This window comes from Astatotilapia calliptera, chromosome 3 (genome assembly GCF_900246225.1).
Source record: "Astatotilapia calliptera chromosome 3, fAstCal1.2, whole genome shotgun sequence".
In the NCBI taxonomy this organism is placed as follows: domain Eukaryota; kingdom Metazoa; phylum Chordata; class Actinopteri; order Cichliformes; family Cichlidae; genus Astatotilapia; species Astatotilapia calliptera.
Genome location: NC_039304.1, coordinates 39,570,635 through 39,597,123, shown reverse-complemented (window position 1 = coordinate 39,597,123; position 26,489 = coordinate 39,570,635). Strand labels below are relative to the sequence as shown.

At 39.4% G+C, this 26,489-nt stretch overlaps 1 protein-coding gene across 2 annotated transcripts; it reads left to right on the top strand.

The window, feature by feature from the left end:
* The first annotated feature begins 3,390 nt into the window (after positions 1-3,390).
* On the top strand, positions 3,391-25,585 carry LOC113019514 (selection and upkeep of intraepithelial T-cells protein 7-like). Of its 2 annotated transcripts, none has more exons than XM_026163271.1 (3): positions 3,391-4,805; positions 24,118-24,471; positions 24,565-25,585. In XM_026163271.1, exons 1-3 carry the CDS (start codon positions 4,736-4,738, stop codon positions 24,714-24,716), a joined length of 576 nt encoding a protein of 191 aa, XP_026019056.1. In that variant the 5' UTR covers positions 3,391-4,735; the 3' UTR covers positions 24,717-25,585. The 2 variants fall into 2 exon arrangements, with proteins under 2 accessions (XP_026019056.1, XP_026019055.1); XM_026163270.1 differs by lacking the exon at positions 3,391-4,805 and adding an exon at positions 21,774-22,443.
* Positions 25,586-26,489: the final 904 nt, after the last annotated feature.

The following is a 26,489-nucleotide window of genomic DNA, read 5'->3' as shown; positions in this document are numbered from 1 at the left end:
TGTCTCCTGTCTCCTCTTCTTCTCTATAAAACAGCTCAGTAGTGTGAGTTACTGAAGCACAACGAATAAATGACAACGTAAAAGATGTTGTGTTTTAGTCTGATGATCTTGAATTTTTAAAATACATTTTCACAGACAGACAAATGTGAACTTTGCCACATTTGCTGTTCCACATGTATGTAGTGTAACAAGATGGCCCACCTTACTGTATACGGTGGTATACTGATCAACTAACAGGATTTCTAGACAATCTTGTTTTTGAAGCTGGAGAGCTGCAGAATTCAGCTGTAAGATGGAGTGTACATGGTGGGGGTGGCCTTAAAGCATCATGTGGAATTTACCTGTGGGCGACAGGGACACAGACAGAATAACAGATCCTTTAGATGACAGTTGCTAGAAAAACACTCCCATTACTAACACAACACACACAAAAGAAAACCTGTCTTGCAGAAAAGGTACGAAAAATATTCTGTGCTTAGCAAAACACCAGAAACGAAGATAATCTGCTTGTGACAAGAACACATTATGCTTTCATTAAGACATAACAGACTTTATTTAATCCCACACTGGGTCTGCCCTCCTCCTGGTGGGACATGCCCAGAGCACCTCGATTGGCTCCTTTAGGTGAGGAGGAGTAGTGACTCTCCTCTGAGTATCTCCCCAATGTCCAAAGGCCTGACGTGTGTTAAACACACGAATGAAAATGAGCTTACAATTTTTGTCTGCGTTAATAATACGACTGGGAAAAGGTGGAGTTGTTGGAGGTCTAATAATATTTCACATCAAGTATTTACAGTACAAGTTGAAATATATGAATTTGAAAGTATATGAACACATCTGCTCTGGCAACCTTTCAAATTTCTTTTTCAAATGGAATTGAATTGAATTTGGCATAATGTTGCAACATGTTCTCACTGCTGAGTGAACTCATCGTCCTCTTTGTGTTTGACTGTCACATTTGGAAACAAAGTGTAACAACCTGAATTTATTTGCTTAAATCTTTTATTTGAAGTTTAAATAATCAAATATATCCTTCTCAACTGCGGTAATGAACACTTCCATTGAAAGCACTGCAAATACCTAAAAACAGGTCAGTCTGCTCTCACAACAGGCACTGCCAGATATGTACAGGAGCATTACACACCTTTGGCTTGTGTAACTGCTCTGACAGTGTTGTCTATTATACAAATCACAGTTTGCAGGTGAAATGTGACACCCCACTCCAACTCCACCCAAGAAAGAGCCAAAACTATGCAATTGCAAACCCCATGCAGCCTTTTATTGACTTTGGCCGTGAGCTATGCCAAAATTACAAACAAAAGATCTCTAAAGCTCCATAATCTTCCATGCACAAAATAAAAGTCGAACAAAAGACACTGCTTACATAAATGTCTACTGCGACAAACAAGAGAAACCAGGCTTCAGGAGAAAAAGTTTCTCACTCCTACGAGGCTGCTGCAGTGTTAAATACAGTGAAACAATATGAGTTGTGCAATTCACAAAACTACTTCCAACTGTTTACAAAGGTCTGGTCTAGCACTCACAACACCACACACAAATTGGCTTCTACTCAGGAACGTTTTGACCTTTTTCACACAGAAACACTCAAAGCTACCAGGAAAAACGCAGGCTGTTTGTTGGGTGGTGGAGGCCAGGAGGGAGGGGCGAGGCGGTTAAAAGCCTGTTCTCCAAGTAATTATCCAGTCCAACCACTCAGCAGGCACCTGTCTCCATCAAGACATGCTTCTCCCTCCCAGGTGTAAAGAGAGAAAGACCCAAATCACATCCTGTGGTGGGACGAGTCATGCATATAAAACCACACACATAGTTAATTCAATAGTGGACACAAATATTATGCTTTGGCAGAAACTTAAACAACTGAGTTAAATCAACACAACTTATTCATGTTCAATAAACCTGTGCATTTTGTGTTCATAAAACACACTTCATCTAAACATGTTTGAGTCAAGTTGAGCTTTTAAATTTTAATCCTTCACAATTTTGTCTTTCTATTTCAACAGTATTCAATAACTTTTACCCCAATACTACTTGGTCACTTAAATACTACATGTTGTCTTCATTTTACATAATTTTCAACAAAGTCTAGACGCTGGTTAACATAAAAAAATTGAATGGATCTACAACAAAAACCATCCTATCTTAATCCTATAGGATAAAGTTGGGAAGGCTGGGACACGATAGGTAACAAGGTAGGGTGCACCCTGAACAGCTCATTAGTCCATCACATAGAGACAAACAACTATTTGCACTTACATTCACCGGCAATTTAGAATCACCAATTAACCTAACTCTAATAACTGCATGACTCTTAACTATGGGAGGACACCAGAATACCCAGAGAGAAATCACTGCAAACCAGCCAGATTGTGGAGTTGAAGCCAGGCTCTTCTTACTGTGAGGCAACAGCACTAACCACCATTCAAGACTTGATGCAGAGTTTTCAGTACATGTTTGTTCTTGACAGGTTAAACCACAATAAAAAGCAACTAGACAGCGAATTTTTCAGAAGAAATTTTAGTGTGCCTATGCTACTGCCAATGAGTGTAGTTTGCCATTCATACGACTACAGGGAACAAAACGCAGCAGAGCAGCTATTCTCCACCATGAACTATGGTAAAAACCAAACACCGCTCGCGCCTCACAGATGACAGCTTACAGTCTTGCGTAAGGATGAAGTGACTTCGTACAGCCCCGATTTGCAGACATGCGCAGAGGTTCAGGAGCAGAAGTCCAAATGTACCACGGCCTACTCGACGATTTTTGCATTAACACGCTTTTTAGCATTTCTTTATTGACCACTTTTCACACATGGTTGCTGTACCCACACAGCCAGCTGTAGCTTTTCAACTCACAGCCCGACACACACCAACACAACAGCCGAGAGAGCACAGACTTTAAGCCAGAGAGATGCCGCTCAGGTGCGTATGCCTCCCCTGCAGTGGCATTGCAGACCACGCCCTGCCACAAACATCAAACACGTAAAATAAACATTTATTCAGATATTTTGTTAATATTTATTTTTCATTTTTTAGCACCATAGTGCTTTTTTCCAAATATTTTTAAAATTCAGGTCAAGGCTCTGCTACTTCGCTGATTTCAACTATCGCGGGCTCTTTTAGTCAGCAGTTTATAACCCAGAGCAGGAAACCGGCCCCGGCATGTTGACTAGAGACCGGCCCACCAGGTATTAAAGCCATAAAGCCTTTGAATGAAAACAAAAGCTGTTGCGACAGTGATGTACACTGTCCTGTTGGTATATGAATGATTTCTCTACATTTTACGTCAGATAAAAACGTTGGTCGTAAGAGTCAGATAATTATTTAATAAAAGCCAGATATTTTAAATGAGAATAAGAAAGAAAAGTATTTTTTTGTGTCCCACTTTCCCTGTTAATGCCCTACCTGGCTGTTCCACATGTATGTAGTGTAACAAGATGGCCCACCTTACTGTATATGCTTTATTTTTCATGCACATGTAGCTCCAGGTCACACCTCTTATATTCCAATGTTTAGTGAAGGTTTTCCGATCGACTAACAGGATTTCTGCACAATCTAGTTCTCACTTGTTTTGTTTCTACACTGTAAATACAGCCTGGTATATATTTCTTTCGGAGATGGTGGAACATGTTTGATGGTTACTGTCAGATGTGATGTGTTATTGCATGTGTTAAAAGTTAAAGAGATCCCAGTGATAATGCACAGATATATTTTTGAAGGTGGAGAGCTGCAGAATCCAGCTGTAAGATGGAGTGTATATGGTGGGGGTGGCCTTAAACCTTCATCTGATAACACCTGCTGTCATGTGGGCAAGAGGGACACAGACAGAACAACACATCCTTTAGATGACAATAACTTTAAAAACACCTCCATTACTAACAACACACACATACGGAAACCTTTCTTGCATAAACACCAGAAACAAAGAGAAGCTGTATGTGATGAAGAACAAATTTAAACTTCCCTTCATTAAGACATAACAGAATTTATTTAATCGCATAATGGGTCTGCCCTCTGCCCTCCTTCTAGTATGACAGGCCTTGAAAACCTCGACTGGCTCCTTTAGATCAGGAGGAGTAGTGGCTCTTCTCTGAGCATCCCCTAATTGTCCAAAGGCCTGATGTCAACACATGTGAATGAAAATAATTTTGTAAATTTGTGTGCCTTAATATTGTGTTTGGGACAAGGTGGAGCTCTAATATGATTTCCGATCAGGTTTTGACAGCAGAAGTTCGAATATATTTGAAGTTCCCACTGCTGAGCGAATTGTCCTCTTTGTGTTTTACTGTAACATTTGGAATTTGGAGTGTAACAAACTGAATTTATTTACTTTTCTTTTATTTCAAGTTTAAATATGGCAATTTATCTTTCCACATAATGAACACTTTTGTTGAAAGCACTGTAGTCAGCGCACATGTGGAAATACACACTGCAAATACCTAAAAACAAGTTAGTCTGCTCTCTAAAATGACACTCCCACATGTTTATGTACCAGAGCATCATTTGCCCTTTGGGGTGTCATTTGAAGACTGACACGGAATACAGACTGAGAGAGCAGCTCATGAAAAAAAACACACCCGATGTCACGCTGACTAGTGTTTGATCTAGTCAGGTTTAATTCTGTCCTTCCTAGGGGAAAAAAAACCCATTGTCGTTTTGAAATTTAGCACAGTTTTAAGGTGCATCAAGTTAGCTTTAGATGACGAGAAGTGGATGAAATGCCTCCTGGGCCATGGGCGTCTCTCTGTTGGATTTTACTCTCTGTCTGCCTCCTGTTTGCCTCTACAGGTGAGACTGATCTTGCTTTAAGTTCAACAGGATTCACAACACAACCCTAGGAGCATCAGTTTTCTGTCTGATGCTTCCTGCTACTCCTGTTTCATTCATACTGTTTTATTTAAATCATTTTCTAACTCCGTGACTCTGTAGAGATTGAGGCTACGTCCACACGTACCCGGGTATTTTTGAAAACGCAGATATTTCTATGCGTTTGCACCTTTCCTCCTCTGTGAGATGTTCTCAATCATTGCCAGGTCTTTATCACTTGAGTTCTGTCTTGCTGGGGTCGCAGACTTCTGCAAAAAGTCTCATCGAGCTCTGGGTTGGTTTAGGTGGATTTGGAGGTATACTGCAACTGATGCTGTAGATGCAGTGGCAGCAACAGTTGCAGTAGACACACTGGCACCTTCATTAATATCACACTCAACTGACTGTTTTATATTCCTATTGCACTGATGGGTGGACAGTTCTCAGGTGCCTGTGCAGGTTGTTTGTGGAGCCGGCTCTGTATGATATCTTTTTCTTACAGACTTTACACTCTGTCTTTGTTTTCAGTAAAATTGAAATTGCTCCAGATTTTGCTTCTTTTCTTGGTGTCACTCATTTTTATTACCATGCCTTTCTAATGTGTTGATGTTGTGTCTTGTTGCCCCTGGCTCTCTTTCTCTCTTTCACACTCTGTTCCTATGCTACTGCGAGTGTAACCACCACCCCTCCCCCCTCTGCTCAGCGCAAACACAAGGCTCAAGTGCGGTGTGAAGTGAAAATAGTGAGACAGAGCGGGTGAGAGAAAGGGGAAAAGAAACACAGCTCGTTATTCGTTACTTCGTGTGGTGGCTATTGCGGAGCTTCCACAGATTCAGTAACATTAGCAAGTGGTGGAGGCCAGCAGGTGGATGAGGGAAATGGTGAGGCGGCCTGAGGCGGCCGCTGTCCAAGTGTCAGGTGAACTGAATTCCAGGTAAGAAGTTATGACCTGCAGTCTATCTGGGTCAGTTCAGGTATAGTTTATTTTAGTTATGCTGACTTTTTTGTAGCATAACTATGAAAAAGTCAGTACTATTTGTTTTGTGGAAATATGGACTTTATTTTTTTCCTTTCTATTGGTAGGTGGCACAGTGCACTTGAGGCAAGTAAGCAAGCTAGAAGACTGGCACTCTTGCTGGATATCCAGTTACGGAAGCAACACATTAACAAGAGAATTCTGAGTAAAACCAAAGTTACCTTCCTGAGTAACTAGTTACTCTGAAAGTAATGACTAACTTGAAGTAACTGAGTTACTTTTGATAGAAGTAACTAGTAATGTAACTAAGTTACTAATTTAAAGTAACTTACCCAACACTGCTCACTTCAAAGATACGGCTCTAAGAGCATTTTCGTTCACAACTGACACATCACTACATGGGGCACACTCACCCTTGACCCACCTGCTTTCCAAGGTAGGTGATGGTTGCATGGTGCATGTGGCACACAACCGACTGTAAGCAACAACATGTTTTTTTTTTAAAACCAGGCCAAAAGAAGTTGCTCAGCACTCAGTAATACTTTTTATTTATTCCGAGATGCCATGCCCATATCATGTGCTAAGCTTAGCACCTGATTACAATGATGGGATTGTACCACCACCTGCATGACGTTCAATGTTCCACTAATCTGAGGACCACCACCTCGTGAGCAGGCCATCCTGCAGTAAAAAACGGGGAATGGTTGCGCTTTGCCCAGAAGCGAAAGTGGCGGCAAAACAGGAACTCAAAGACTTGCCATTTCTCTGAGTGCTTACCAAAGCTTCTTTACTCACATCTCCAATTCCAGCATTAATTTTACCACACTTCGTTCCATTTTCATACTGTCTCTCTCTTACAAAAGGCTTTTGCCCTGTAGCCACAAACGTATCCGCGATACTAAAATCAGCAAATTTGCACTCTTGCGCCCATGTGACAGTTTGACAGCTTAGAGCTCCACATTATTGGTGGGATAAGTTTATCAGGATGGCTTCAAAATCTGCAACCACAAGTGTTTAGATTTCCATCGGATCTCAAGAGGAACAAACGAATAACTCAGACTTACAAATGGACTGCAAGTCAGAAAACTAGGGAATGTGACGACCTCCCTGACTAAGGCCCATAAACGTCGTGTTCACATCATACACACACTTATATTTCTACTCTCCCTGGATGTTTTCCACTCTGTGCTGCTATTGTAAGTCTTCTTGGTCCTTGTGGGGTGATCGTGGCTCAAGAGTTGGGAGTTCACCTTGTAATCAGAGGGTTGCCGGTTCGAGCCTCGGCTTGGACAGTCTTGGTCGTTGTGTCCTTGGGCACTTCACCCGTTGCCTACTGGTGGTGGTCAGAGGGCCCGGTGGCACCAGTGTCTGGCAACTTCGCCTCTGTCAGTGCGCCCCAGGGTGGCTGTGGCTACAATGTAGCTTGCCAGTAAAGTAATAGTAGTAGTAGTAAAGCACTATACAAATACAGACTATTTACCAGACCATTTGTACTCAATGCATTTGGTTCAGACGTTAATAATATTAACTCATACATCCAGGTAAAGCTATTGATAGTGATGTGACGTTCTGTATCGAGGCTTCGGAGCGTGTGTCGAGTAATGGAGGGGGCGTTTCCGCGATGCGCGTATCGAGGCTTGCTTCATTTATGGGAGGAGCTGAAAATGATGACGTCCGAAGCCTCGCTGCCCGGCTGTACCACGTGACTGGTTCATGAAGTGGTTCGAACTTTGCCGCGAGCTATGACAGCGATATAAACCCCTCAGATTTCATTCAAAATGTGGGTGTTTGATGGAGAGTTGCGGTTAGTGAGAGTTTGGAGACCGTTTGGAGGTTTATGAGAGTGAGGAGAGAAAGTCAGGAGAGAATGGAGCCAGCTAAGAAGAGGAGGATGTCCTCTCCTGTGTGGGAACATTTTGATCTTATTCCTCCCAACAAGGTATGTAAATTTCTACAGAAGATGTATTTTCATAATACTGATGGTGCAATACAATTTATGTTAAGCTGTCTTTACTTTTGTACAAGGTGAAGTGTTTGCTATGTGCCAGGGAGCTGGGATATAACAACAACACCTCATCCATGCTTACGCACTACAGAGCTTTGCATGAGAATAAGGGGAACACCGATTGTGGAGCAAGACCAGGTGAGCCATCAAATGCCATGATAATATAGCATGCAGTAATGTTACTAAATGATATAACAATATTATACAATGCAATAAGTTACGTGTGTGATATTTATATTTGTGCTTTGTCTTTATTGTCTTTCCTCAGGAGAACAATCTCAAATAGATGAAGACCTGGTCAGCATGGTGATTGAGGACTCCCAGCCATTTAGCATTGTGGAGGACAAAGGATTCAAAAGATTTGTTAAATCATTAAATCCTAGCTATGTTCTCCCCACTAAAAAGGTCATAAAAGCAGTGAAAATTTAGTTTTTACAGAATAAAATGTGAACAGGCAGGACTGAGGCTCAAAGCCTCAGTGTGTAGCTGTCCATACCTCAACGTTACAAAAGCACAACCACTGTCCACACCTCACCTCACAGTAAATGATCATTTCCATTTTAAGCATTTCCAAATAATCATTTTCCATACTGCCAGTATAAATATACACACTATACTGCCATCAATACAATATAGATGTTTTACACACTCCTTTTGTTGTTGATATTTACAGGCTGTGTGCAAAATGCCACACTCTTCAAATTCATGCCAACTAATATTTTTACGTCCAGTAGGTGTCCTCCTAGAGCAAATGAAGCTTCAAGAAGCTTTGCGCTGGGGTGAACCAATTGGATGAAAAGCTTCAGTGCTTCATGAAGCTTCATCTGCCCATCACTAGCTATTGATCCAAGATTGTTAGGTGTGGCTGTGTGCAGGCAGGAATAGGACCCAAGGTGCAGACTCCGGAGACAGAACTTAAACCAAAACAGCTTTAATGCTGAACGCAAACATAACATAACTGGAAAAACTCAAAAAAAACAAACTAACACCAGCAGATTGACAAAACACACAGCAACGTAAACGGTAGATCGCGACACAGACACCAAGAAACACAGGGCTTAAATACACAGAGGGAGCAATCAGGGAATGGGTAACAGGAGGGAAACACAGCTGGGGCAAATCAGGCCTAACGAGACAAGGGGAAGCAAAACCAGACACATTAACATCAGACATGGACTTTCAAAGTAAAACAGGAAACATAACACAGACTCACGGGCAGGCACTATAACAAAGGGAACAGAGACGTGGGAACAGGGCAGACACAAACATTGACTGAACACGGGGATATAGGAACTTAGGATACACATAGACGCGAACTAGACAAGGGGATGCAGGTGATAGGGGAGACAGAGCAACTAAAGAAGACAGAGACCTAAGCCATAAGACAGAACTCAAAGAAACCAAAAACTAGAAAGTATAAATAATATCATAAACTCAAAAACGCTGGGTCGACGACCCAGGCATCCCAACAAAGATTGAGTAAGGAATAACACACACTAGATCTGTCTTATTTAGAATATGAAAATATGAAACGTATTTCAAGTTTTTGACAAATATACGCATCCATTGATCAGTGAAGTGTCCATATTTGCTATTACTAACACACAGTTATCCTATAGAGTTTGAGTCAGTCCAAACTTAAAGTAATTATTTTTGTGGTCAATTGCAAGAAAACTGTAACTTTTGTTAGAGCTACTTCCATTAGCTTTAATAGCTTTAATAAATGGGATTTCCATCCCGAAATGCATGCCAAATAATTTACATTTCAATTCAAAAAGATGAAATTAGGTTTCTTTAGTTCAGCACATCTATCTCTCTGTTTGCTCCTCACTGTGTACAAACACTTTTCTCCTTTTTCAGATGGGAAAATCATCAAAGCTGAGCCTGGACAGAACGTCACTCTGCCATGTCGAACTCCACATATCAGCGTTCCCATCAGAGCTGTGGTGGAGTGGTTCAGACTTGACCTGCAGGAAGGACATGTCCTTATGTACCGGGATGAGCAGTTTATTTCAATGAACCAGCTTCCATCGTTTGTGAACCGGGTGGATCTGCAGGACAGACAGATGAAGGACGGAGACGTGTCTTTGATTCTGAAGGACGTGACAAGTGACGACACTGGAACATTTCAGTGTTACGTGGTCCAGAGAGGAACAAATGGCAGGAAAAGCACTGTTGATCATATCAGCACCGTCTACCTGAGAGTTGTAGGGAGCAGCGATGGACATCCAACAATGAAATGTAGACGTTTAACACAAATACAATTGAATTTTTTAGCGTTTTTCTCTTCTTTACTTAGAAGTATTGTTAAGGAGATTTAAAAACAAAGTTAATTTTCATTGTCTTCTTCATTATTACGTTGCTGTTAAAAGGTAATAATGCCAATGAAGTCCGTATAGTGCAGCCAGTCCCTTAAACACTGCTGCAATCCACTTTCACCAAAATAAGTTTTCTCCTAAGTTTTTTTTTTTCTTTTATCACTTTTGATCTTTGATTATTTGCTTGCTGAGGTTAATTCGTGATTAACAGCTTTGATTCTGCTGTTTGGAAACGTGTGCTCCAGTTTAGTTTATTTCCAGCAGTAATAAATTTGTTAAATGTTGGGTCTGTGTTTCCACATGCCCCGCTAGTTTAGAGACTTATTCCTCATGACAAACACAAGACATAGCAGAACATCTTCAACCGGTTATTAACTCGCTAACGAAGGAGAGCTTTGGTCTGAACCAGGCGGTGGAGCATAATGCTCATCACTCTCTAGCCCAAATCCTTCAAAGAGCAGCTGTCCTCGTAGCCTTTTTATTGACATGACATTTACAGTACACATGACAACACAACACAAGCACCTCCCATCGTAAACCCCCCCCCCCCCCCCCCCCTTGGTCCTAAGACAAGGCATTATATGTGTGTGTGTGACAAATAACTTTGTTGTTTGCAAAACTTGTGCATAGGATTTTAAAATTGACAATTTATACTTGTATTTAAAGTTATGAAATATGATTCATTAAACATGTTTGTGGTTGTTACAGTAAAAAATATAACTTTTTTCTACTCTGATTTTATGTTTTTTTCTGATTTTAGATCTATTGTGTTAATACAATAAATGTACAAATGAAAACAAGGCAAAGTAAATAGTTTTTAAAGGTAAAATGTGGAGGGACAATCAAAAGTAGTTAAAAATGGCCAATTATACCCTGGACCCCAGAGGGTTAAACATTTTTTTCAAAGTAACTCAATAGTTACTTTTCAAGTAATTAATTAATTTTAGAATATTGTAACTCAGTTACTAACTCAGTTACTTTTTGAAGAAGTAACTAGTAACTATAATTAATTACTTTTTCAAAGTAACTTGCCCAACACTGCCCACATCTAAAAACTCTCTCTCTCTCTCTCTCCCTAACTTGCTCACTCTGTCTCCTGCCCTGCCTTCCCCTCTTCCTAAACAACCCTGGTGGTGACTTTTCTTTTTAATTGGTGGACATGAGACATTTTTTGACAGAACGGGAAAGAGGTGACTTTTTTTCTTTCTTTTAGTGTTTTCGCGCTGTCCTTAGAATACGCTTAAAAAACACACACACAAAAACAAAACAAAACGTGACAACAGTTTTTGGCATGGCATGGCATGGCTTATATAAATTATAACAACTGTGGATTTACTGGCTGGTAATTAAAATTTAAAATGCAATATATTCAGTTTTAGCATTTATATTCACTGCTGTCTGTAACTATGCTCAAAGTGTTAATGCTATCTTATTTTAACAAACAATAATGTCATATAGAAAACTGGGGTGGCACTTGGGGTGGCAAAGGATCATTTTATTTTATGACCCCATGCCACCCTTCTAGATCCGCCCCTGAGTACATGGCACGATCAGAAGCTCCTACACATAAAGAGTTTAAGTAGTAAAAACTCTGATTTTGTTAATACTGAGATATGTTTAAGAAGGAGTGTAAAGTCAAACCGTGAGTCTGATTTACAGCAAGACTGTCTGATGCTTCCCGCTGCACCAGAGGGCAGTTCATTTAAGAGATAAGATAAGATAAGATAAGATAAGACTTTATTGAAATTTTTGCGTCACCTCAGCTCAGGTACAGATATATGAAGGAAATACAAAAATACAACTAAGTACAATCAATGAAAAAAGTAAGATAATGCACTATATACAATGGTAGCATACACAGTATGTGATTATGGATATAGTTGGAAATATGGAAGACATAAACTATATAGCTTGGAAGGTCATGGAAGGTCCATTATGCATGAAATGGTCCATTTGCATTTATTTATTCCATTAAACACTTCTGTGAAAATCAACTAGGTGTTTGTTAAAATAAAAATTAGAAACTTTTGAATCAGTTAGTTGTTTTCTCATAAATGTACTAAATAACCATACACAAAGAACTTTGACATTTTGGTAACCTTATTATCAGAGATGGGCAGTAACGCGTTACTGTAATCTGATTACTTTTTTCAAGTAACGAGTAAAGTAAGGGATTACTATTGCAAAAACTGTAATTAGATTACCGTTACTTTCCCGTAGTAACGCTGCGTTACTAAAACCGTGATTTTTTGCGAGAATGTCTCATGACAGTGACGTAAGCGAGTGCGCCGTTAGTGACAACAGCTGTGTGCAGATCAACAATGGATCACATATCGATTGTGGGAGAGAGTATGAGCGTGCAGCGTTTAAAGCGTGGAAGTACTGACCTTACTTTGAGTTTGATTCCATAAAAAGTGACAAAAACATTAGTGTCCATCGTGCGTGGGAAGAAAACTTCTTTTTACAGCGAAAAAACCCCCCTAAACTTCCAAGCAAGCACCAAGTGCGCTATGACGTAATGGGAAACTCACAGAGAAACTCGCGGATTCTTCAACTGACCGCGGCACACCTGCACCAGGGTAAACTTCCGCCTACCGCAGTCCTGCTTTACAGGTGAAAATAGAGCAACAGGACCGCTGAGTCTTTGACTTTATTTATTTTCTGCTGTGTTTTACTTGCATCTATTTGAAAGACTGAGTGTAAACACAAAAAAATATTTTATTTTATGTGCTGGAATGTGCAGAAAATAGGTTTAAATGTTAAACTAATTTATTCAAGTCAGAGAATGTGTTGTGTGACGGCTGTGTGCGGACAGGAATAGGACCCAAGGTGCAGACTCCAGAGACAAACTTAAACCAAAACAGCTTTAATGCTGAACTCAAACATAACATAACTGAAAAAAAAATCAAAATAAACTTAAAGGAAGCAAAACCAGACACATTAACATGAGACATGGATTTTCAAAGTAAAACAGGAAACATAACAGAGACTGAACAAAAGACACAGACTCACATGCAGTCACTTCAACAGAGGGAACAGAGACGTGGGACCAGGGCAGACAGGGGAGACAGCGACTAAGGATTACACAGACAGAAAACCAGAACACTAAAACTCTAACCAAACACCACCCAGAGAACCTTAACTAAGAATAATCCTAAAACCCATAACGCAAAGCTAGAATATAATGAAATAACAAAATCAAAGAACCAAAAACACAAAACACTGGGTCAACGACCCAGGGACCCTAACAGAATGTTGCATATAATTAAATTTTTGCTTGATGCATAAAGTTAAACGATTAAAACTGATAAAACAAGTTTAAAAAAAAGAGACTTTTCCATTTGATTACATTTTGTATGATGGATTATGTAGAAAAAGTAGAATTGGGCTGAAAGATCTATCTAAAGATCGCTTAATCACCTATTCAGGTTGTAAATCGTGTTTTTAAAAAGTAACTAAGTAACTAAGTAACTAAGTAATTAATTACTTTTGAAAATAAGTAATCAGTAAAGTAACGGGATTACTTTTTTGGGGAAGTAATCAGTAATTAGTTACTGATTACTTTTTTCAAGTAACTTGACCAACACTTCTTATTATGCAGTTCCAAAAGGTTCATTCTCCTCATCTGGACGTAGCGTTGTCAGTGGGAGAAACGTTTCGTCACTCATCCAACTGACGTCTTCAGTCTGCCATCTGCCATTAACTTAACTTAACTGTCGATTTTACAAAACTCAATATTTTCTGTGTCAAAATCTCAAAATATTGCATGAAATCATTAAAAAAGGGATTTTAAATAGAGAAACGTTGGACTTGTAAAAAGGATAATCATACTTATGTACTCAGTACTTGGTTTGGCCCCCTTTTGCATGAATTACTGCCTCAATGCGCTGTGGCATGGATGCTATCAGCCTGTGGCACTGCTAAGGTGTTATGGAAAATCAGGATACTTCAATAGTGGCCTTCAGCTTTTGCTGGCCAATCAAGCACAATAATCCCATGGTCGTTGAACCAGGTTTTTGGTACTTTTGTCAGTGTAGACAGGTGCCAAGTCCGGCTGGAAAATAAAGTCAGTATTTCTTTAAAGCTTGTCTGTGGAAGGATGCATGAAGTGCTCCAAGTGCGTTGACTCTGGACTTAATAAAGCACAGTAGACCAACACCAGCAGATGACTCAACACAGACTGTGGAAACTTCACACTGGACTTCAAGCATCTTGTGTGCCTCTCCATTCTTCCTGCAGACTCTGCACTTTGGTTTCCAAATGACATGCAAAATCTGCTCTTACTGGCTTACAGCTTTTCATAAGTTGTAAGCCATAGTCATCAAAATTATAACAAATAAAGGCTTTAAATATCTGGCTTTGCAAATAATGAGTCTATATCATATATTAGTTTCACCTTTTGATATTCTATTTTTTTGAGCGTCACCTGTAAGGACAATTCTTCAAAATTGTTCAAAGCATCTTTTTCAACTATAAACCGTAAGTAACAAAAGCAAAAATTGAGAATCCTACATCTTACAGCACACTGCTCCCACGTCAGGTCCCAGCATTGCACTGAAATATGGAAGGCACTGCTCCAACTCTCACCCTGCTGTGGAGCCACAAACTACACCCCAGATCTGAAGAAGATTTTCAGATCAAAATGACTCTTAGATTATTCAGAGGTGATAAATTGCAGTGTGGAAATTTAGGGCTTTCGACTTTGAATCAATCTCCGAATCTGAAAACCCACACAGCTGAAAATCATAAATTTGCTCACACAGCGGGCCAACAGATCATATTTAAGGTGTTGAATTCAGTGTGATAGAAACAGCCTCAGGTCCATCTGAGTTTTAGAGGCAAACATTTTTTCAGGCTCTTTTTTTACCTCTTAAAAGCTTTTTTTTCTATCTTTTGGGTTTTTAATAACCCCAAAGGTCAGCCATCTGTTACCATCTAAATTTCTATGTGCAACCTTTTAGTTAAAAGTGATCTCCACGCAGTGAACAGTCCTCAGTCTTGTCTGCTCTAAAGAGTCCAAGAAAACAACAGTTTTATTACTTTGTGACTTATTAGTTCATTTGTAATTGTAGGTTTTCTCTTTGTGGCATAAAGAGACTAAATCTATTCAAGGTTCAATTAAGTATTGATAATATAAAAATATGCATTGTGTCCTGTTACAGTTACTTAGTTATTTTTAAGAAAATGTTCTGTTGACCTGGTTTTCTATTTGAATGTTTTCTGGTGTTATTTTCTGATTGCATTAGTTATTATTATGCACTCTCCTAATAAATCCCTGGAGCCTTATGGGGTGGGTGGAAATAGAGAGAAGGTGGGTCACATGAATGAGACTTTGAAAGGCAGAAAGACAGAAGAGCACTGAGATGAGGCCTAACGAGTCTCAGAAAGCAAGAAAATCATAGAATCAGACTGATGAAATTAGTTTATGAATTTGGAAGTGATGCAGGCAGATGAGTTAATACAGATCTATCTTACTGAACTCATGCATGAGCTTCATTGTAATGCACCATTGTCTCCATTTTACGAGTCATTAAAAAAAGCTGATCATTATGTAAATGTATGCATGCTGCATGTCACATACAAACATTTCAAGTGCAGCAGTAAAATGTAAAGTACAGTTTTATTATTTTGGATTTATTATGCATATGTTTTTTGTGCATCGCTGTGTGCTGTATGTTAGTGGAACTGCAATGTTTATTCATTTTAAGTATTTTGATTATATCATTTATCAGATATATCTTTTAGTATTGAGATGTTAGATAATCTGCATTATGTAAATGTATCAATTCAACGTCATCTATACCAATGTTTCCCAACCACTGTGCTGCAGCACATAGGTGTGTCGTGAAAAATGATCATGTGTGCCGTATCTGGTTCCACCAGATTAGTACTCTGAGGTTACATTTACACTGCAGGTGAAAGCGCATCAAATCCGACTCTTCTGGCCCAATGCGACCCATCATTGTATCCGATATCCGATATTTTCAAATCCGATCTGGGTCACTTTGGTATGTGGTACTGAATCCGATACATATCCAATGTTTTAGAAAGCGACTGCTGTTTGAACGGTCATGTCGCATTAAATCTGTCTTTTACGTCACCGACACAAGACAGACGCCAATTATCAGCGCCGGAGAAGACATCGCAAACGCTTCCTGGCCATCCAGTGTTAGTGAAACTGTTTGGAAGACAACATGAACATTTTATTTGTACAATGGCTGGCTGTTTATAAAGAGAAACACTTGGTTAGCATTTTTGCGCCAGTAATTCCCACTGCTACTTTTACTGAAGTGAACTGGTTGCACTAAAGTGTATTAGGTTAGGAATAGGTACTTTTAGAACGCACCCTGGGTCTCTGTTTCTGTGTTTGTCATGTTTTCTGCCTTATTATGATAGTCCTTCTCCATCTGCATTGTGTTCTGATCAGGCTCAGTCCAAAGAAGTTTTCATGATGATTTTAAGATCCTTTTTCAAGGGGAGGGAACTCCCCTTCCTGGAAAGGAAGCTGTCAGAGTGGCTCACACCACACTACAGTGGCTTCTTAGCAGTACAAAGCAGTAGAGTACAAAGTTGCAGTACAAAGCGAGTTAATCCGGGTCACCCTGTGCGTGGTGCTGGATGGCGCTAATGTGTTAACGAGCTAACTGCGTTAATGCTTTGAGGACGATCCGTGATAACTAGCTAAGTGCTGTCAGCGTTAATCTAGTTAAAATGACATTAACGCCATAACTGCATTAACGCCTCAAATATCCATTAGTGAGTTATCGCGGGGCTGCACAGCCCCACACACGGGGCGATCCGCGATAACTCGCTAACGGAGATTTGAGGCGTTAACGTCAGCATTACTATCTATCTATCTATCTATCTATCTATCTATCTATCTATCTATCTATCTATCTATCTATCTATCTATCTATCTATCTATCTATATTAATATATATACACTATGTACACACACACACACACACAACCATGCATGTGTTTAGGTTCCACTGACAGTTTAGGAATGCTTTAAACTGGATTTGAGTTTATTTGTATTTATGAGAGGGCTACACTGTTGTTTATGGTCAATTGATGCCCTCAGCATAAAAGATTTCAAAGATTTTTTTTATTAGCTGCAATGTGATGTAGCATCCTAAGACAAATAACACATGGGATTTTAATTTCTAAGTTGTTCTCACACTTTCATACTCAAAAGTTAGATCAGCGCATGGAAAAAGCTCACTGCTACATTTAATCACCTGTTCAAATCCACCATGACAGAATGACTTCAACTTAATTCCCACATTTGGCACACATCAGGAAATAATCATGCTTCATCACTGCTGGAATTACTCCATTTAGGAGACGACACTGCCTGAGTAGAGCAGCAGGAGGCTCAGTCAAATGTCACTTTATACTACAGAGCAGGCGGGTTACAGACCGTCGATCTGACTAGTGACACATTTTTATCACCAGTAAATTAATTAGAGTAATTAACCCTTGTGGTGTTCGTATTTTTGTTACTCAGCCAGTGTTCATGGGTCTGGTGGACCCGCTAGAGTTTTGGCTTTCCAAATTAACACTATCAAAAAGTTTTATGTTAAATTACTCAACAGATGTTTACTTCATCCCAATTACAAGCCATATGAACAGCAAACATGGTTAATTTTTTCCCTTTACCTTTGTTAGATCACATTTATGAATTAATGTGCTTCTCGGGTTTTTTTTGTTTGTTTTTTTATAAAATGTTATAAAAAAATAAATCAGTTATAATCAAGTGGAGTGAGTGGAAAGACACAACACATTTACACGTGAAGCAATATGTTTCACAACTAAATGGGATCAGCTGCTCATCAATGGTGACATTAGGCCCAGGGTTGTAAGACAGGGGGAGGTGGTGCACACACTTATCCCACACTGTCCTGATGGCAGCTAGCTTGTCTCTCTGCCGTCAAGCTGGTCTGTCGTCTCGGTTACCAAAGCGGATAATCCTGGAAATTTTGTGGAAGTTTTCCAGAGACATTGATGCACGGAAAGGTTCGTGTCGGTTTCTGCATCCCACAGGGATTCTGTGGATTCCCCTTTGGACCTGAAAACTCCTGCAAGGATAAGAACCTCAAAGTAGGCCTTTGGGGTTCTTAGATGAATTTGGTCCATCTCCTTCCACCTCTCTCCAAAAACACACCTTCCTTCTAGATTACTGCAATCCAGAATAATTTTCTGGATGGAATCTGGGATGAAAAGCTCAAATGAAGACTTGATGTCCTGCACATGAGTAACTGTCAGCCGTGTTGGCCCTGGCTTATCCCAGTAACAGCTCTGCAGGGTGGCTCATTTCTTGGGCAAGAAGACCATTCAATGTCACCAGTTACTAACATCCATATTTCTTCACTTGCTGTCTGGTGGGCTTGTTCTGGTCCTGGAGCTGGCAGCAGATGGGGTACTCGTCTTCGTTTTGTTACTAAATGGTGCTCAACCTCATCCTCTTCTTCAAAGTCACTGTCAGACTGAATTTTCAGAAATGTGAAATATTCTGAAACCTCTTTGTCAACATCATCATCAGAAGCCCCTCTCTCTTCCAAAATCAATTGGATGGCCCTCCCAGCAGATAATCTTTTGCCATCTTGATCAGTTGTGATAAGGAACCACACTGGCAAAGTCTTATTTATAGTATTGTGCCCCTAATTTGCAGGTGGGACAGGGTATGAGAAAATAAAATTTGGATCCCTCAAGAAAGAGGGTAAAATGTGTGAGATGTCAGAGCAGACGGTGTTGATAGTTGAATTTTCAACAATGCTGCAACTTTGTGCGCGAGCAGGAGGGGAAGAAAACACTATCAGCAGCACCAGAAAGGAGGAAGACAGAGTGTGGGAACACAGGACCTGCACTTTCAACACTTTTATTAGACCTGGGTCCAGTGGACCCGAACACCTTGTATGTAATGTAAATGTGTGGGGGGAGGTACAGTATGAGGTCATTGAAAATTAGTTTGGATTTATGTTCTTCACAGAAAATAAGCCAAAGCCAATGAATTTCAGGTTGAAAAAATAATTAATTGTTTAATTTTTCTTTTGAAAAAAACTGAAAACGGGTCTCACAGACCCGAATACCATACAAGGGTTAAATGTTTTGAAAAAATTTTGAACACAATTTCAGCACCCCAAATGAAAAATAAAATAGAATCAAACATAAGAATTCTGTAATCGTTGTCATCTGTTTTGTGCAGATACATAAAGTATATATTTAAATAGTTAAACATATACTTTAAACATATATAATTACAAATATACTCTATTTGTAATTTAATAATTGATTTACCAGGTGAAGTTGAGTTTAGGGGTTCAGTGAAGTGACATCATCAACACTTTGTCATAACACTGATTTGTAACTTTTTAAATACTTACTTACCTGTGCTTGAAGCCTGTAACAGAAAGAGAAAGACCACACGTACAAACAAACCAACTTTAAACCCTGTGTGCTGTACAACAGAGGGGAAAGGACAACAGGACCCACTACCAGGAAGGTCCCACAGCTACTTGCTTGTCCTTGCTTACTAAGAAATCCACTGCAAGGACATTAATATTTTTAAACAAATGTAAAAATGATACGGTACTTGGCACTAGGTGCTGCAGCTGCTGTGTGTGTATGTATCTGAGAGAGATTTTGCTTCGTCGTGGAGAGAATGAGGGCAAGAACTTTCTGTCCTGTTAAACCAGTTGGTGTAGCTTTAATCTGATCTGGAATCAGTCCAAAGAATATACGTATAAGATTTTTAGCACGGTATTTACGTGTTTCATGCGTCATCAATGAGATGTTTTTGTTATACTTTGCAGGAGCATGAACAGAACCTGTGATGTGTGCGTATGTGCACGAGTTTTAAATAACTTCAGCTTTTATCATTTATCGTTCACCTTTTGTTATTGTAACGTAGTTACTTTACAATAAAAAGTATCTTGAGGTAACTGTTGTTGTAAGTTGGTGCTATATAAATAAGTAAGTACTGTAATTACTTGCTTACTTAGTGATTACTTACTTACAATATAAATAAACATATTATGTTATTCAAAATAAAATAAAATAAAATAAAAAAATACTTTATTACAATGTTCATGATTAGGGAAAGTCAGTAACATGGTGGACCAGTATTGCCTATATTAACTCATCTCTGTGTTTGCTGTGGGAAATGGGCACTAGTATGGGAGTTGTTTGTGTGTTTCACAATTGCTGTGAGCAAATGTCTGTGTGTTGGATTAATTGAAGGCAGGTGTATTTGATTCTACTGATCCTCTGGTCTACTTAGGCTACGTTCACACTGCAGGCGAAAGCGCATCAAATCCGATTTTTTTGACCCTATGCGACCCATATCCGATCATGCTATGACAGTGTGAACGGCACAAATCCGATATTTTCAAATCCGATCTGGGTCACTTTCGTATGTGGTACTGAATCCGATACATATCCGATGTTTCAGAAAGCGACTGCTGTGTGAATGGTCAAGTCGCATTAAATCTGTCTTTTACGTCACCGACACAAAAGAGACGCCAATTATCAGCGCCAGAGAAGCGCCCGAGAAGACATCGCGAGCGCTACCTGGCCATCCGGTGAAACTGCTGGGAAGACAACGTTGGAGAAACGTGAACATTTTATTTGTACTGTATAATCTGCAGATTCTGACAGAAATCTGCAACTATCCTTTGAAGCACCGCTCCTCTAAAACAGCAATAAGGATCATTATTAGGTTATCTACATTATTTTGTAAATAACAAAATAACTTAAAGCAAAAATTGGGAAACATGAAGTCCGAAGTCTTTATATTAAGGGCCGTCAGTCAAACAATACTGTTTGCTCTGGGTCTAAACAGAGCGAGTTGTGTGTGACATGTTCTTTTGCGCATGCGGGCCGCTTTGAGCGTTCACATTAGAGCGCATTTGCTGTCGCATTTTATTTGTAGTGTGAACACGCAGACAAAAAAATCGGATTTGATAAAAAAATCGGAATTGAGCATTAAGACCTGCAGTGTGAACGTAGCCTTATAGTCCACACTACAAACACTGATGTGATATTTTGTCTCTCTGTGTAGGCCAGGGCCTAGTATATGCTGCAGCCTAAAGGCAGAGTTTGTCTGCTGAGGCCGGGGTGGTTGCTGGATTACTATTTTCAGGGTGGTGGGTGGAGGACAACTGCTGTTCACTGTTACAGCTGTTGGCATGTGTAGTGTAGCTGACTCTGGCCTTGGACTATGTGTTTGATCGCTATTGCAAGTGTGAAACTGGACTATTTTAGCCCTTCATTTTTATGATCATTGTACTAATAAATTATTATCTTTTTGAATTTTATTGGTTGTCATCACTCCCACATCTGTATCTGGAAGTCCCATGGGATCTTGGCTTGGTCATTCTCAACTATCTCGGGACTTCCAGGCCATACTTGTCACAGATGTTTCTGTATATTATGCACAGCACCTTTGTTATGGTGTTCCCTGTATGCCTTGACTGCTAGCACCATGTACCCTGCTGCTTTGCGCTGGATTGTCTCACTACTTCTCTCTGTTGGTGGTACATACCATACGGGGGGGGGGGGGGGAGCTCATTCACTCCTGCATATAGCTTGACGTCATCTATATAGACATGGTTGCTGACAGTATCTGTAGCCACTCTTGGTAATGATCACTCCCCAGTGGGGACAAAGAATCTCCTTAACGCACTTGCAAGTCTAATAGCAGTTTTATGTTTTTTCTTTTCAGTTTTAGGACAATAAATCATCAAGTTGACCTGGAAGACTTGGTCAATGTAAAGCAAATGTTTTGACTGTTAATATGAACCCACTCAGCCCTAAAATTTTTTTAGAATTAAATCAAAAGTACTTGAGTAATAGTGTTTACTGACAGAAAGGATGACACCCATGTAATTAGTGGGTGGAGACAATGCATTCATCAGGGCATCTGTTAAAACACACCTCAAATAACTAATAAAAGAAAACAAGTCAGTCTGCTCTCCCACAGGCACTCCCTGTTATTTTTATGCACGAACGTCATTATCTTTGGCATTGTTTTTTAAATAGTCCCAGATTTCATAATCAACATCAACTCCTCTTTCCTCATGAGACAGTCAGAGAGAGAGGCTGAAAATAAGCATGCAGAGCTGATATGACACTGACCAGTGTTTAACCTAGTCAGGTTTAAAACATAGTTATTCTGTTCTTCCTGGGGGGAAAAAGCTTAATCATTTAGAATAGTTTTATTTAGCTTTGAATGAGCAGAAGTGGATGAAATGCCGGCTGGGAAAAGCTCGTCTCTCTGCCAGATTTTACTGTCTGTCTGCCTCCTGTTTTCCTCTACAGGTGAGACTGAACTTGCTTTAAATTCAAGAGGATTCACAAATAGAAACACACAACGAAGAGCCATGTTTGGATTCTTGCTGTCTATGAGTACATGACACGATCAGATGCTACTGAGGAGTTTTTAAAGATCTGAGCCCCTGCTCCAGAAAGTAGAGTCAGTGAAAGTTCTGATTTTGTTAAGCCTTAGATATGGTTGAGAAAATGGGTTCATTTAAACTCCAGAGATTTAGCTGGACATGTGCTGCGGTGATTGTGAGGTGGAGACTGCAGCTGCTGAGGGTGCACTACTGCTGAACCTTTGGATGGCTCTTTTGATGTTTTCAGCTAAATCGTGTTTGTGCTGGTAGGCAAGAAGTGAAGCAGCTTATGGCGGTAACAAGAACCGGACCACTACTGCACACTTTAGCACTGGAGGTTTTCGTAAAGCTTTTATTTTGGTATTTCCATTGACCGGTAATATAAATTTGCATGTTAGCTAAATATTTAGTTTCCTGTAATATTTAGATTACATTTAAAATTGTGTTTTAAATATACAAAGTAACAAATATTTTAGTAAATGTTGTACGCGTTAGCTCCTTAACTCGTTAGCACTGTGCAGCACCATGCACAGGGCGATTCACGTTAACTCGCTAACGGAGATTTGCCGCATTAATATGGTTATGGCGTTTATGTCAAAGGTTTATGAATGAGAGGTCTGGAAAATGCTATCAAAACACATGTTGAAATCAAGTTCTTGTTTTTCTCAATTAGAGTTGCATCGCTTCCCTTTTTACGGTTAACTTGAAATTCACCATTTTTGAACTTCTATCAGAAATTTCATCAGAGCTCCAATAACACCATCGTTTCATGTTATTAAAAAATCTACAACCTCATTTTCATTCAAAGGAGTTGATCTCAGACATACATGAGCCTAAGTTTTAAGGGACTGTCTACAAATTGCAACACTGAAAAATAAAAAAATTAAAACAGAATATTAAGAAATATTAACTAAAAAACTCTGCTTTCAAACACTATAGAGTAAGAAAATTCATTTCATACCAGGTATTCAGTATAGTGACCCCAACTGTGTTATCTACCACGCTGATAGCCAGTTACTAAATAGGCTTTCTCTTTAGGCTCTGGGGGCTGTGTTTTGGTGACAGCCATGTTCTGGACTGACAGTCTCTCAAATAAATGAAGGGAATCCGTACAATGGGAAGTCTGTGTACAGCTGTTGAATGTGTAATGACTGTTTCCTATGTGTGTTGTTGTTGTAAGTCTGGTTTGTCAGCATATCCTGTTTGTTCATAATAATAATAAAACAGGTCCTTCTGATCTTACTGCAACAGTGAGTCTGAAATAAGGCTTTAAAACTGTTTTATTTAAAATAAGGTATATATTTCAAAACTTTGGCAAATCTACATGTAAACTAATCAATGATGCATCCATGCTTGCCAAAGCTAACACACACTTGTCTGAGATGAAAACTTAAAGTAATTGTTAGAATACTCAGTATTAACTACTTATTATAAATGTTCCCTCTGATTTAATTGAATGTATTTACATACTGCAGGAACTCACGGTGTGTCAGATGCTTCTATCTCTCACCATATCTCAGATTAAAAAGACTTTTTAGTTCAGCTGAGCTCTGCGGGCTCTCTGTCTGTGAACTAATAAGGTTCTCCCCTGTTTCAGATGGGAAAATCATCAAAGCTGAGTCTGGACAGAACGTGTCTCTGCCATGTCAAACTCCAAACATCAGCATGCCCATCAGAGCTGTGGAGTGGTTCAGACTTGACCTGCAGGAAGGACATGTTCTCATGTACCGGGGTGAGCAGTTTATTTCATTCAACCAGCTTCCATCGTTTGTGAACCGGGTGGATCTGCAGGACAGACAGATGAAGGACGGAGACGTGTCTTTGACTCTGAAGGATGTGACGAGTGATGACACTGGAACATTTCAGTGTTACGTGGTCCAGAGAGGAACAAATGGCAGGAAAAGCATTTTTGAGTATATCAGCACCGTCTACCTGAGAGTTGTTCCTCCAGGTGAGTCATTTAGAAGAGGAAATGGATTCTGTTCTGTTCTTCACTCATCACCTACCTGACAGCTGACACCTCACACCTGTTTCTCACCTGCAGGTCAGCCAGGAGGACACAGGAAAGGCAAAGGGAACGAGGATGTATCCTCTGGACTGGACTTTTGTTTAACAGTTAGTGTTATACTTGTTACGCTAGCTCTTGCTTTTTTTATGACCTTCACAATACCCAAAACACAGGAGAAGAAGATTTGATCCAGACCTCAGATGACTCGACAGGTGAACCTTAAGTCACCTACCCACTAAACATTGGACATGGGATAGACGTGCAGATCATGTCTATACTGGGTCCATCAGTCCATGACCAATTCTGAACATCTATATATCCAAACTAGGTCCACAACTTGAAAGACCTCATCTGGTGTTACAGAAATGGCAGATAAAAGTCACTCCGAGGTCACTTTGCTCAGTGGGTTGTAGATGTCTAACACCTGAATTTATTTAATAATGTCTTTAGTGTTTCTTTAGAAACATTATTAAAAAGATAAAAAAGTAAATGAATGAAATAAAGTGTTTCCTTTTCCAAGATTGTTTAGCTGTTAAAAAGCAATCATTTAAATCAAAGCTGGATGTAGTCAAGTCTTCATAGAGCAGCCAGTCCCAAATGACTGCTACAATCCACTTTCACCAAAACTTATTTTTTATTTCCAGAATTATTTATATCATTATGTTTTCATTTATTAATTTGATGATTAAATTTTTTGGGAAGCAGTGTGTGACACCTATAAATGTATGATAACATACATCATGTTGAAACAGGATTTCTACATGATCTAGTCCTCACTCATTTTGTTTCTATACTGTACATACAGCCTGGTATATATTTCTTTGGGAGACGGTGGAATATGTTTGTCACTGTCAGACGTTGTGTATTGTTGTATGTGTTCAGAGATAAAGAGAGTTTACAAAGTGAATAATAAGCAGGTTAATCAGTGTTAGTGAATCTGCTCAGATATATTATTGAAGCTGCAGAGCAGGAGGATTTAGTTGTAAGTTACACTGCATGTAAAAGGGATTGTGGAGCAGGGAAATTATTTTACTGCTATTGTTAAAAATCATTATTACCAGCATAATATAATCTGCAATATGATCATTGCTCTAACAATGTAACAGATAGCTTTAAGATGGCCTTAAGATGTTTATGATGATGTTAACTTTGTATTCCAGGTGCAGTTATAACTATTTTATACATATTGCATATCTGTGCTTATTTGAGTTGATGTTCAGGTTCATTAATGGTCTAAAGCTTCACCTAGTGAGAGTGTCTAGATGATCCATGCTGAGGGAAATCTAGAACATAGAAGGAATTGCAGTACATGCTTACACAACAGTTCATTTTAATATCTTTTATATGTTCATATTCTTGAATTACACTTTTAGTAGAGGTTCTTGGTTAAAACATTTATTTAGTAGAGGACATATACATAGTCCCAGTTAGGTTGTAACACATAAGGATGAGCCTCTGTTCTGGTAAAAGGTCAGAAGTGCAACAGGTGAATTGAGAAAGAGCATGTGAGGTCGTGACACACACACATGAGTTAGATTTATTTAGAGGAGAGAGAGATTAGTCATGTCTGGATTGTAACGGCGAAAGTGTCTCGGTAAAAGAGGAACCGTCCTTGTCTTCTCGGCAAGAAAGAGGAACTGAAAGGTTGACCAGAGGAATCGGCCATGAAAATAGAAGATGATCTTCTGTGTTAAAAGTCATGGTTGTTTTGATATTGACGTATGTATATATCCTGTCTGTGACGCATGAAGGGGCGTCAGTAAATCAAGCCCTGATGTTATAAAATAATTGTTTGTGCTTTAGTAAGTCGAAGATCACTTGCTGTCTGCGTACAGAGTGTTCTTCCCACACGTGTGTATTCATTAAAAATCATCGTTTGACCAAGAGCTTCTGGACCAAGGGTGGTTTGTACTCTCCTTCCTCAATTTTGAACCTTAACAGGATCAATAAAAGGTCATTAT